Consider the following 14,608-nt stretch of genomic DNA (forward strand, 5'->3'; position numbering starts at 1 on the left):
ATGTTGTGTCCAAAAATATTTATAACTGATTTAGACCAACTGACATTAACTGAGATTTTATTCATCTCAATTCGGAGCAATGGACGTTGGACATGCCTGATCTAAGATGTCCACTTTATTTTACAGTGTACACCTGTAAATCTTTGCTATAACATAGTCACATTATTTTTAAGGTTGAGAAAAGACACAGCCCCATCCAGTCCAACCTATGTGTGTGTGTGTGAATTGTATTCTCTAACAATTCCCATAGCCCTGTATATTCTGCTTCCTGCGAAAGACAAAAATGTTTTAGGTCTACACTCTTAGCTAGCACCACTTCCTGGGGGAGGGGGTTCTGTTTTTACTGCTCTAACAGTAAAAATCCTTTCCTCAACTTTAGGTTAAACCTCCTTTCTTCTAACCTCAAATCATGGCTGCTTGTCCTCTTCAGGGACCTTAGAGTAAACAGTTTGTTACAAATACTGAAGTCACCTTTGGTATACTGTATCTGTACATTGTAATCATATCCCCTCCTAAGCAACTCTTCTCCAGAGTGAATAACTGTAATCTATGTCATCCTTCCTCATAGCTGAGCTCCTCCATCCCCCATAGCTGAGCTCCTGCATCCTTTATAACTTGGGTCCTCTATCCCCTGTAGCTGTGCTCCTCTATCCCCTCTAGCTATGTCCCTCCATCCACCATAGCTGAGCTCCTCTATCCCCCCTTGCTGTGCTCCTCCATCCCCATAGCTGAGCTCCTCCATCCCTCCATAGCTGAGCTCTTCCATCCCCCATAGCTGGGTTCCTCCATCTCACATAGCTAAGCTCCTCTTTCCCCTATAGTTGAGCTTCTCCATCCCCCATAGTTGAGCTTCTCCATTCCCCATAGCTGAGCTCCCCCATTCCCCATAGCTGTGCTCTTCCATTCCTCATAGCTGATCTCCTCCATGTCCCTTAGATGAGCTCATCCATCTCCAATAGCTGGGTTCCTCCATGTCCCTTAGCTGAGATCCTCTTTCCCCTATAGTTGAGCTTCTCCATCCCCCATAGCTGAGCTCCCCCATTCCCCATAGCTGAGCTCATCCATCTCCCATAGCTGGGTTCCTCCATGTCCCTTAGCTGAGCTCCTCTTTCCCCTATAGTTGAGCTTATTCTTCTCCCATAGTTAAGCTCCCCCATCCCCCATAGCTGTGCCCCTCCATCCCTCATATCTGGGCTCCTACATCCCCATAGCTGAGCAACTCCATCTCTCATAGTTAGGCCCCTTCATCTCCCATAGCTGAACTCCTTTCTCAACCAGGGTTCCTCCACAGGTTTATTGGGTTCCTTGAGCAATGAGCAAGTTCGGCCTCTAAGATAAGTTCCCACTGACACCATTGGTCTTTTTGGCAATATCTAAGAGGGTAATTCTTCCCAGTGTCCACAAGTGTAAGGAGCATTCTTCCCACTGACCATCATATTAATGTATCATGAGTTGTAGATATAGTAATTTTTAGCAGGGGTTCCCTGAGATTTCAAGGGTTCCTTTGTGGTGAAAAGGTTGAAAAGGCTGCTTTAGGGTGTCATTTTTTGCTACGTGGATAGTGGCCTGCTTGCTCCACACCATAATAGCACATGAATCTGATCAAGGACAGACGGCATGCAGGGCAGCCCCTAGCTTTTAGGAGAGGACAGACATCTGCTTCCTTCAGACCTCTTCCACCTCCAACCTTCTGCTACACTGCTGAAGCCAAAAAGTAGGTCTCTAATGTGAAGAGGGGACTGTGTGATTGGGGGACTCTGGTGTGACTGAAGAACACAGTAGAGGGCAGAAGGTGGAGAAGGTCTAGAGAAGATGGAATTTTGTCCTCTCCTGAAAGCTAGGGAGTGGCCCTGCATGCCAACTGTCCTGGATCAGAGTCATACGTTACCATGTTGCAGGTGAACAAGCCACTGGCACCACACCAACAAATTATGTTGTGCCTCCTGGCTCTAGGCTAGGGCATCAATGGTTGCTATGGTGCTATGGTGCTGACGACTGGCAACCCATGACACCGATCCAGGACAAACTGGGTAACTTGGTTGGGAAATACTGCATTGGATGTACAGAAGCTCCTATGAATGATCTAGCTGACTTGTTAAACAGCAATAGCAGAAAACAACAAATGTTACAATGAATGTTTCTCTGTATTTTGAGTCAAGCAGAAGTTTTATAAAGCTGCAACTAAATATATCAAGCTGGGGATGCCTGGCTCTGATTAGTGTAGTCCAGTCCCATACCGATTACTGGATCATCTTAAAGAACAATGCCAGATAAAAAGTGAAACCATCAGTCAGTTACTAATTCTATCCAACAAACACAAATACATGTACAGTAACTATGTGTTGATGCCAGCAAGTTCATTCATTTTCAGCAAGCTGAGTGCTCAGCCAGAATCCAAAGACCAACTCACAGGGTCATTGGGAGAATATTGCTGATGCCTGTCCATGACTGGGGTAGCTCAGAGGTCGCCACTAAAATGCAACATCACACCTCTAAAACTCCAACCCCCTTAACCCCAATAAAACACTTGACACAAGGCGGAGTTAAATGGCCATCAGTAACAAAAGTAACAAAAAACAAATCAGTAACAAAAGTAATAAATAACAATAACATTAACCAAAAATAGATGTCCCCAGCGGCCAAGCATCGCCTCGGGGACATTAACACTTGTCAACAGACCCTACAGGTCTACCACTACCTGGTCCCTATTATTGGACCCCACCTTCATTTGTTAGGTGGAGGTGGTAAAGACTTTCCTGAAGAGATGAGTTTTCCGGGATCACTTAAAGTTGGATAGAGTAGGCGATACCTGGATGAATTTGGGTAGAGAGTTCCAGATGAGAGAGGCTCTTGAGAAGTCTTGGAGGTGAACACGGGAGGAGGTGATTGGAGAGCTAGAGAACAGTAGGTCTTGGGAGGAGTGGAGAGAACAGTTTGGGTGATATTTTGAGATGAGGTTGGTGATATAGCTTTGAGCAGAGTTGTGAATGGTTTTGTACGTTGCTGTTGTATTTTCAATTTAATTTGTTGGGGGGTTACCAGAAACCAGTGGAGGGCTTGACATATAGGGGTGGAGGACACTCAGCGAAGACCAGTGTAGGGCTTGGCATATAGGGGTGGAGGACACTGACCAAAAGGCCAGTCTAGGGCTTGACATATAGGGGTGGAGGACACTGACCGAAGGCCAGTGGAGGGCTTGGCAGAGAGGGGTGGAGGACACTGAACGAAGGCCAGAGTAGGGCTTGGCATATAGGGGTGGAGGACACTGACCAAAAGGTCAGTCTAGGGCTTGGCATAGAGGGGTGGAGGACACTGACCAAAAGGCCAGTCTAGGGCTTGGCATATAGGGGTGGAGGACTTTGAGCGAAGGCCAATGAAGAGCTTGGCACAGAGGGGTGATGGACACTGACCAAAGGCCAGTCTCGGGCTTGACATATAGGAGTGGGGGACACTGAGCAAAGTCCAGTCTAGGGCTTGGCATATAGAGGTGGAGGACACTGAGCTAAGACTGTCTATGGCTTGGCATATAGGGGTGGAAGACACTGAATGAAGGCCAGTCTAGGGCTTGGCATATAGTGGGTGGAGGCCACTGAGCAGCCTGGATAAGGTGGATAAGTCTGGCAACAGCATTCATGATGGACTGAAGAAGGGATAACCTGTGTAGAGGTTGGCCAACAATGAGTATTACAATGAATTGCAAAAGTGAAGTCAAGAGATAACAGGGAGTGAATTAGTATCTTGGTGGCATCATTGGTTAAGAGGGACATATTTTGAAATGTTATGGAGATGAAAGTGGCAAAATTTTGACAGTGGTTGCATTTGGGGCTGAAAGGAGAGGTCATAGTCCAGGATTACACCTAGCACCCTGGTATGCGGGGATCGACTGATAATTGTATTATTGATCTTGATGGAAAAATTGGGGGAGATGGCATTAAGGAAGATTGTGTTTTAGGAAGTGGTGTGACATCTATACCGATATATCAGTTATTAAATTAATGTTGTGCAAGGAGACTGAAAGGGAGAGCTGAGAAGTAGACAGTAAGCACTGCTGGTCCTAATGCAATTTTGGCAAGCCTAGACCTTTTAATCACATTTCTACCAAGGTACGTTTATAAACGTCATGGTAGACAAATAGTTAAATCAAGCTCACAGCTACTGCAACTGTGAGCTTGATACTGGCCTTAAGCACTGGTGAAGGGTTTACTGATAAAAGTGATTGGGCAGCTCCAGAGATTTCACCTATTATTCCAGTAACAGAAAGTAAGGACTATCTCCACAATGGGGACATTGACAGAAATAAAAACCCATCAGAGGTTCTGACCGTTCTCCACTCTATACAAAACAAAGAAAACATTATTTGGCTGGAGATCTATTTTAACCACTTAAGCCCCGGAGGATTTTCCTGCTCAAAGACCAGGGCCTATTTTGCGATTCGGCACTGCGTGATTTTAACGGACAATTGCGCGGTCGTGCGACGCTGTACCCAAACGAAATTGACGTCCTTTTTTTCCCACAAACAGAGCTTTCTTTTGGCATTATTTGATCACCTGTGCGATTTTTACTTTTTGCACTATAAACAAAAAAAGAGCGTAAATTTTGAAAAAAATAACAATATTTTTCACATTTTTTACATGAAATTCCCCAAAAAGAAAAAAATGTAAAAATCAAAATATTTTAACATTTTAGGCCAATTTGTTTTCTGCTACATATGTTTGGTAAAACAAATTGCAATAAGCGTATTTTAATTGGTTTGCGCAAAAGTTATTGCGCCTACTAACTACAGGAAAGATTTGTGTCATTTTTATTGTTTTTTTTTTTACTAGTAATGGTGGCGATCTGCGGTTTTCTTTGCCCGATTGCGACATTGCGGCGTAAAGATCTGACCCTTGACTGACATTTTTTGACACTTTTGGGGTTACCAGTGACAATACTACAGTAATCAGTGCTAAAAATATGGACTGTTACTGTAAAAATGACACTGCATGGCAGGAAAGGGGTTAACTTTATTGGTGATCAGTGGGTTAAATGTATCCCTAGGGGCGTGTTTCTAACTGTGGGGGGGGGGGGGGGGGTGTAGCTTCTGATGTAACCACAGATACATACGATCCTACATAGCAGGATCGTATAATCTCTGCTGTTACACCAGGGAGAATGACAGGCGGCTTTTACATCAGCCGTCTGCCTTTCTCCCTCTCCAGCTGGAGATCGCGAGTGACCGGCGGACATCGAAGCCACCGGTCACTCGCGCGGGGAAGGCAGGGAACGAGCGGGGGCGGAGCGTGCCTCCGGCGGTGCGCGCTCGCCCCCTAGAGGCTCGTGGGTGAGCAGCGTAGCCCTACGTCGCTTTGCCTGTACGGGGCTGACTGCCGCAGTAAATAGTCGTGCGGCGGTCGGCAAGCGGTTAAGGATTACCAGTACTAGAGTAATCACTGCTGTCTCCTGGGTCCCAGGTGAGATTACACAGATGCATAGTAACCACGGGAGGTTGCTTGCACACGCCCCTAGGGATACATTTAACCCACTGATCACTAATAAAGTTAACCCCTTCCCTGCCAGTGTAATTTTTACAGTAAGGGCTCTTTCACACGGGCGGTCCGATCAGATCCGCCTGTCAGTTTTTTAGGCGGATTTGATCGGATCCTCCATGCAGCTCTATGGGGCAGCGGATGTCAGCGGAGACACCTCCGCTGACACCCGCTGCCATCCGCATCCGATCCTGTGCGTGAAATCTGGACGGATGGAAACCCTATTTTTCCATCCGTTCAGTAATCGGATCGGATCGGATCTGATGAGAGCGGACAAGCGGTCCGCTCTCATCCGATCCCCCATAGAGAGCAGCAGGGGCTGAGACACCTCCCTCTCTGCTCTGCAAGCGGAGACGGAGCTGTCATCCGCCGGCTCAGCGGGGATCGCGGATCGATCCCCGCTGAGCAACACGGATCCGCCTACGGAGGCGGACCGTGTGAAAGAGCCCTAACAGTGCATATGTATAGCACTGATTACTGTAGTAATGTCACTGGTACTCCAAAAAGTGTCAAAAATGTCAGTCAAGGGTCCGATCTGTCTGCCGCAATGTCGCAGTCCCGCAAAAAAAATTGCAGATCGCCGCCATTACTGGTTTAAAAAAAACAAAACAATTAAAATGACATAAATCTTTCCCTTAGTTAGTAAACACAATAACTTTTGCGCAAACCAATCAAAATACGCTTATTCCGATTTTTTTTACCAAAAATATGTAGCAGAAAACAAATTGGCCTAAAATATTAAAAAATTTAGATTTTTACATTTTTTGGGGGGAATTTCATATAAAAAAATGTGAAAAATATTGTTATTTTTTCAAAATTGTCGCACAGGTGATTAAATACCACCAAACAAAAGCTCTGTTTGTGGGGAAATAAAGGACATCAATTTCATTTGGGTACAGTGTCGCACGACCGCGCAGTTGTCCGTTAAATTCACGTGGTGCAGAATCGCAAAATAGGGCCTGGTCTTTGAGCAGCCAAATCCTCCGGGGTTTAAGTGGTTATAGGCTGAAATATGTCAACTGATTTTCTGATCTTATCAACATTCCTGAATAAAAATGGAGATTTTTTCAGCGCAACTACCGGTGTTGCGGATCATCCTTCTACATTAGCATACCAAGACATTTTGGACAATTTCATGCTCCCAACTTTGTGGGAACAGTTTAGGGTTGGCCCCTTCCTGTTCCAACATGACTGAGCACCAGTGCACAAAGCAAGGTCCATAAATACATGGATGAATGAGTTTGGGGTGGAGGAACTTGACTGACCTGCGCAGAGTTCTAACCTCAACCTGATAGAACAACTTTGGGATGAATTGGAGTGCAGACAACGAGCCAGGCCTTCTCTACAACATCAGTGCCTGACCTCACAAATGCGCTTCTGGAAGAATGGTCAAACATTCCCATAAACACTCCTAAACCTTGTGGACAGCCTTCCCAGAAGAGTTGAAGCTGTTATAGCTGTAAAGGGTGGGCCAACTCAATATTGAACCCTACAGACTAAGACTGGGATGCCAATAAAGTTCATGTGCGTGTAAAGGCAGGCGTCCCAATACTTTTGGTAATATAGTGTATGTTATATATTCAGTTATTGACTATGAATACATACAGTACCTGTATAATTGTCCAATCTGGACTAATGTAACAATGTTAAAAAAAAAAATCCATATCTGGAATTAAGATTTAATATATATACATATATATATAGTATATAGTTATCAATTCATCCCACCTTCAATATATTTCCCTTATAGGTCTCAGTGACACCTTTAATATCGATGACAAGAAACCACGGATTATACCTGGCTCCAAGGACGCCTTCTTCGGATATACAATACGGCAGCATCAGGTCGCTGGCAAAAAATGGTAAGTCTCATCATTTCAGAGAATTAATGGAATGTCATAAATAAACTGTCAATACTCCAATATCGGGTTATTGGGTATCAATTAGTTTTTTTAGATGTTTTTATTTAACCCCTTATCAACCCTTAGTTTACCTTAATCAATATTTAAAATAATAATGATTTTCTACTGCTTCTACTGACGTTTTATGTAGATCATATGTCACCATTTGATCTGAAGACAAAATAAGTACATAGTAACATTATTATTAGTTGAATCTCTGAATCATAAATACAAAGTAACAATACTATTATTTGGATCTCTGAATCCTAAGTACAAAGTAAACATTATATTAGCTGAAGCTATCAGCCATAGCCGTGTTTTTATTTTTTTATTATTTTTTTTTTCTTTCAGATAGCGATTCTCTTTCTTATAAAAGCAATCCAAGTGGCTTATTAGCCACTGGATTGCTTTTAGAAACAGGGGGGAGGGGTTTCCCTACCACAGTTTCTCAGGCTTACTGTTCTTACCATCAAGCCTGGGAAATGGTCTGATGGTTCATGCGGCAGGTCACAGAGGTGAGGAGAGATCGAGTAATTTCTGATTATCTCTATGATCTAGATCAGGGATCTCCAAATTTTTCAAACTATAGGCCAGTTTATTGTCCTTCAGACTTTAAGAGGGCTGGATTGTGCCCAGTGGGGGCAGAAAGTGTCCCAGGCCTGACATCAGTGGGAATAAATTTGGCCTCAGGGTTGGTGGTCAATAGGAGGAGGAGGAGTAGTGCCCTTTATTAGTAAAAGGAATAGTATCCCATCATTGGTATCGGTGGAAGAAATAGTGCTCCATTGTTGGTGTCAGTGGGAGGAATAGTGCCCCATTGTTGGTGTCAGTGGGAGGAATAGTGCCCCATTGTTGGTGTCAGTGGGAGGAATAGTGCCCCATTGTTGGTGTCAGTTGGAGGAATAGTGCTCCATTGTCGGTGTCAGTGGGAGGAATAGTGCCCCATTGTTGGTGTTAGTGGGAGGAATAGTGTCCCATTGTTGGTGTTAGTTGGAGGAATAGTGCCCCATTGTTGGTGTCAGTTGGAGGAATAGTGCCCCATTGTTGGTCTCAGTTGGAGGAATAGTGCTCCATTGTTGGTGTCAGTTGGAGGAATAGTGCTCCATTGTTGGTCTCAGTTGGAGGAATAGTGCTCCATTGTTGGTGTCAGTTGGAGGAATAGTGCTCCAAAGGCCAGATAAAAGCTAGTAAAAGGCCACATCTGGCCCTTGAGCCGCAGTTTTATGACCCCCTGATCTAGGAGAATTGGAGCAAGGTCATGATGTCACTTCTGGTCTAGGGTGGAATTAAACATTTTTTTTTTTTTTTTTTTAAGCATAAGAGCAATGTTTTATTTTTTATTTATTTTTTTTTAACTTTTGCTTTAAAAAGAGATATTTGGGGTCCAATTCCTTGTAATTTAAATAAAAGTGATTAAAAAAGAAAAATTAAAGGGGCAGTGTAAAAAATAAAAATATAATAAATAAAATAAATAATAATGAAAAAAAAATGTAAAGTGTCCCCATCCCTCCTTGCTCATGCGCAGAAGCAAACCCATACGTAAGTCACGCACGCATATGTAAACGGTGTTCAGACCACATATGTGAGGTACTGCTGCGAACGTCCAAGTGAGAGTAAAAATTCTAACCCTAGACCTCCTCTGTAACTCCAAACTGTTAACCTGTAAAAATGCTTAAAGCATCACCTATGGGGATTTTTAGATATTGTAGTTTGTCGCCATTCCACAAGAGTGCGCAATTTTAAAGTGTGACATGTTAGGTATCTATTTACTCAGAGTAACATTGTCTTTAAAATTTTTCCAAATAAATTGGGTTATATTGTCAGGTTTTTTTTTTTTTTTGTTATGATTCATTGAAATGTATGTCGACCAATGGGGGATTTTTAGGTAATGTCGTTTTTCGCCATTCTATGAGTGTACTCAATTTTAGAGTGTGACATGTTAGGTATATATTTACTTAGTGTAACATCATCTTTTATATTTTACCAAAAAAAAAAAAAAAAATGGATTATGTATTGTGGGTTTCTTTTGCATTAAGATTAATTGAAGTATATTTTAAAAAAAAAAAATTGCATTTGAAAAACTGCTGCGCAAATACCGTGTGACATAAAAAAAATTGCAACAATTGCCAATTTATTCACTAGAGTTTCTGCTAAATATATATATTATATATATATATATATATATATATATATATATATATATATATATATATATACATACACAGTATGTATGTATATATATATATATATATATATATACAGTATATACAGTATCTCACAAAAGTGAGTATACACCCATCACATTTTTGTAAATATTTTATTCTATCTTTTCATGTGACAACACTGAAGAAATGACACTTTGCTACAATGTAAAGTAGTGAGTGTACAGCTTGTATAACAGTGTAAATTTACTGTCCCCTCAAAATAACTCAACACACAGCCATTAATGTCTAAACCACTGGCAACAAAAGTGAGTACACCCCTAAGTGACAATGTCCAAATTGGATCCAATTCCCTCCGCCGATGTCATGTGACTCATTAGCGTTACAAGATCTCAGGTGTGAATGGGGAGCAGGTGTGTTAAATTTGGTGTTATCACTCTCACTCTCTCATACTGATCACTGGAAGTTCAACATGGCACCTCATGGCAAAGAACTCTCTGAGGATCTGAACAGATGTCACATGAAAAGATAGAATAAAATATTTACTGAATTAAATAAAATGATTTTTACCAGAAAAAACTGAAGTGGATATATTTGGAGTATATTGTTATATATGACTGATAGTATGAAATACAAAGCTGTTTTCTATTGGCTTTAGCAAACACAGTGCCATGGCACATACTGGATGAGGTATGGAAGTTAAGAGAGGGACCTAAAAAGAAAAAAGAAGTGAAAAAATAAAGGCAGCACGGGGCAAAAAGCCAGCTTCTACCCTCAGCGATCCGATAATGTAAGCAACCGGCTTTCCAAAGTTTTTTTTAAACAGCAATATGTCATCCAGGGGCACCAAACCTTCAATAACTCCCTGTGAGTGTCAGTTAAACTGGCGGTCAATTTCTCATTAACTATGAAGCAGCTGAATCTGCGTTTTACCCAGAAATCCGGGAATGGAGTCTGCCAAGGCTGAATCATCTTTTGTTTAGCAGCTAACAAAATCAAGTAATAGTTCTTAGCTCATAGTTAATTTAGAGGATAAGGAACGCACATGCTTCAATCTACCTGCCTTGGAGCAAATGCACCTACTCAGCGATTAGATGCGAGAACCCCAGTGGGGGTTCCCACAATTACCTGCATCCAGGGCTGATCGCTTGCATGTACAGTAATTGCTGCATGGGAGATTACATGCGAGTGGGCGTGGTTAGCTGCAGGATCCGGCAGCCTCCCATTGCTTTCAATGGGGATACCTCTCGCAGCTAATCACAGGAACCTCGCTGGGGTTCTCACATCTCTAATAGCCAAAACCGGTGTGTTTGCAAGTGTGAATGCACCTGTCAGGTCACCTGTGGCCAGATGATGACTGCACCCTGTTGGAGGCAGGGGTGCAGCGCAAGGTAGTGAACCCGATAGCAGACTGCTGCGGATCGACCGGAATGTGAGCCTAAGATTCCCCAGGGCGCGGAGTCTAAGACCCAGCAGTTGTTCACCAGAACCTCTAGTGGTGAGGATGGACTTGGCTGCAGCTGGGCCCAGGTCGGGGACCCTGGGGTCCCCCGGGTCACGCTCCGTAGGGAGAGAGGGGAAGCAGCCACTCAGGACACACAGAATGATGATGGGTAAGCCGAGGTCGGGGTAACAGGCAGACGAGGGTAACCAAGGGACAGGCCAAAGGTCAGGGTAACAGGCAAACAGGAATAGTCAGAGACAAGCCAAAGTCGGTACACAGAAAGGTAGATCAAGCACACGGCAACCAGGAAACAAACACTGTTGAACAGCAAAGCAGACCTGCAGTGCACTGGTTAATATAGACTTCCTGTGATGACCTGGGTGGGACAGGAACAAGAAGGAGAGGTGATAAAAAGGAACCAGAAGTAAAGTCTGACCGCTAATATGGACATGAAGGAACAGGTAAGCTGCCAAACACTATTGCAAATCCATGACAGCACCTTTAAAATCTAAAGAGCAATCCACAAAACAGAGTTTTTTTTAGACCTTTATGCACAAAATGTTAATACAAACGTTTGGCCGTACAGCATAAAATATGCCTGTATTGTAGCATCTATCTGCCCATTGTACTGTGAACACAAAAATGCCGTGTACTAAGGCCCATACCCCGAAGTAGTAATATGCAAAACATAGAAAAAAGATGGGGCTGTGCGGGCCAATGGGAGGAGAAGGATCACAACCACACCACAAATAAAACTAAAAAGATAATTTTATTGTACATCTTTAAAACCATACATGAGCATGTTCGCCCATATCAAACAAAATTTAAATAAATGCATAGGGTCACAACGTAGAAATACTTCCCAACAAGGGAGAGCGGATAGCCTGTATGAAAGTGGTGGAGCACGGTCATGGAAGGTCCCCAGAAAGCCGACGCGTTTCACACGAGGCTTCCTCAGGGCCAGAGAGACCAAGACAGACCAATATTTCCGATGGGACTCAAGCAATGGCAGGCAAAACAGGACGCAAGAGAGTGTACAAGGTAAAAGTAGATATCATTTCTATGTAGTTGCCCCGAATGACAACAGTGACTTGAAGCTTCACTATTAAAGCATGTATAAATATGTATCCATCTCCATATTCCAGGCCTGACTGGCTACTTAATATGCCTATGCAGATGATATACAGCCGTAACAACTAGGAGCATCCCAACAATAGGATATCTTAAGGATCCTATGTATTATAGGCTCTATAAACAGCATATAGCGAATATGAGGCAGGTACCACTTCAAGTCTATCAAATGTCAAAAGGGGGGAGGGCTTTATTCCTCCTAAAGATGCCAGATAAAGTGGGCCTATAAGCAGTATATAACCAACATAGGGCAGGTAGCACTCCAACAAATCATCATGTGTTAAGGAGGGGGTTCCATATGGACACCAGGCAACAATGGGCCTCTAACGTGTCCTCCGTGTGTGTGCAGATAGGCCTGGAATATGGAGATGGATACATATTTATACATGCTTTAATAGTGAAGCTTCAAGTCACTGTTGTCATTCGGGGCAACTACATAGAAATGATATCTACTTTTACCTTGGACACTCTCTTGCGTCCTGTTTTGCCTGCCATTGCTTGAGTCACATCGGAAATATCGGTCTGTCTTGGTCTCTCTGGCCCTGAGGAAGCCTCGTGCGAAACCTGTTGGCTTGCTGGAGACCTTCCTTGACCGTGCTCCACCTGAGACCCCAACGTCACCCTTTCATACAGGCTATCAGCTCTCCCTTGTTGGGAAGTATTTCTACGTTGTGACCCTATGCATTTATTTAAATTTTGTTTGATATGGGCGAACATGCTCATGTATGGTTTTAAAAATGTACAGTAAAATTATCTTTTTAGTTTTATTTGTGGTGTGGTTGTGATCCTTCTCCTCCCATTGGCCCGCAAAGCCCCATCTTTTTTCTATTTTTTGCCCATTGTACTGTATTACAAAATGCATGGTGCGCCTTTAATTTCATGTAAATGTTGGAGCTTACATGTGCAAGGATGTATATATATATATATATATATATATATATTTATGTTAAAAGAAAAATATTTATATAATAACTTTTTAGATGTGTATACTATGTAATTATAATTTGTTTTTATACACTGCTCAAAATAATTAAAAAACACTTTTAAATCAGAGTATGGCATCAAGTCAAGTAAACTCCTGGGATATTGATCTGGTAAGATAAAAAGCAGAGGGAGGATTTTTTTTTCTCTACTCATCTTTTTTGACTGTTTTTCACTAGTTATGCATTTGGCTGGGGTCAGTGTCACTGCTGGTAGCATGAGGCGATACCTGGACTCTATAGAGGTTGCACAGGCAGTCCAACTCCTCCAGGGTGACACATCAATACATCCCATTGCCAGAAGATTTGCTGTGTCTCCTAGAACAGTCTTAACAGCATGAAGGAGATTGCAGGAGACAGGCAGTTAATATGGAAGAAATGGTTGCACTCCAGGTATCATCATAATTCTGGTTTAGTAACCGAACATCCCAATGTGGCAAACAACAGGTAGACGCGTTTCACACACTAGCAAGTGTGCTTAATCATTACCCAACATTACCAGACAGGCAGTTACTCTAGGAGAGCTGGACAGGGCCTTAGAAGGGGTCTAACACATCAGCATGACCATCTGTCCTTTGTGCAATGAAGAACAGGATGAGCCCTGCCAGAGTCCTACAAAATGACCTCCAGCAGGCCACTGGTGTTAATGTCTCTGACCAAACAATCAAAATCAGACTTCATAAAGGTAACCAGAGCCCGATGTCCTCTGGTGGGCCCTGTTCTCACTGCCCGACACCATGGAGCTCAATTGGTGTTTGCCATTGAACACCAGAATTGGCAGGTCCACCACTGGCGCCCTGTGTTTTTTAGAGATGAGAGCGGATTCACCCTGAGCGCATGTGACAGACGGGAAACGGTCTTGAGAAGCCATGGAGAATGTTATGCTGCCTCTAACATCATTCAGCATGACCGGTTTGGTGGTGGGTCAGTGATGGTCTGGGAAGGCATATCTATGGAGGGACGCACAGACCTCTACAGGCTAGACAATGGCACCCTGACTGCTATTAGGTATCGGGATGAAATCCTTGGACCCATTGTCAGACCCTACGCTGGTGCAGTGGATCCTGGGTTTCTCCTGGTGCTGTCACAGTCTTATCTTGCCCTCCTGTTGGCAGCCATCTTGGACATGTGCAGACTGCAGTCTCTTATGAACTCTGATTGTATCACTACTTGTCTGCTGCTTGGGTGTTGCACAGTAATGATGCTGCACACCTGACTATATCAATCACCTGATGGGTTGCAGTCCTTACCCTTGCATTTGTGCTCCAAGGTGCATCACTGATAGCAGTCTTCTGTTCTCCGTGTTCCTCCATCAGTAGACGACCCGACAACGGCAGACTACTCGCTTCTGGACTCGACCCCAGCTTGGGTGACCACCCGCTTCTGGACTTGTCCCCGGCTTGGGTGACCACCCGCTTCTGGACTTGTCCCCGGCTTGGATGACTACCCGCTTCTGGACTCGACC

At 43.4% G+C, this 14,608-nt stretch overlaps 1 protein-coding gene across 1 annotated transcript in view; it reads left to right on the top strand.

Annotated features, from left to right (window-relative positions):
- ITGA11 (integrin subunit alpha 11) overlaps positions 1-14,608 on the top strand; it is a 315,267-nt gene that overhangs the window by 34,058 nt on the left and 266,601 nt on the right. Inside the window, exon 2 of the mRNA XM_082253001.1 lies at positions 7,276-7,387. Coding sequence (XP_082109127.1) covers positions 7,276-7,387 — 112 coding nt within the window. The remainder of the gene's footprint in view (positions 1-7,275; positions 7,388-14,608) is intronic.

Source organism: Pelophylax lessonae (genome assembly GCF_965119305.1).
Source record: "Pelophylax lessonae genome assembly, chromosome: 4".
Taxonomy (NCBI): domain Eukaryota; kingdom Metazoa; phylum Chordata; class Amphibia; order Anura; family Ranidae; genus Pelophylax; species Pelophylax lessonae.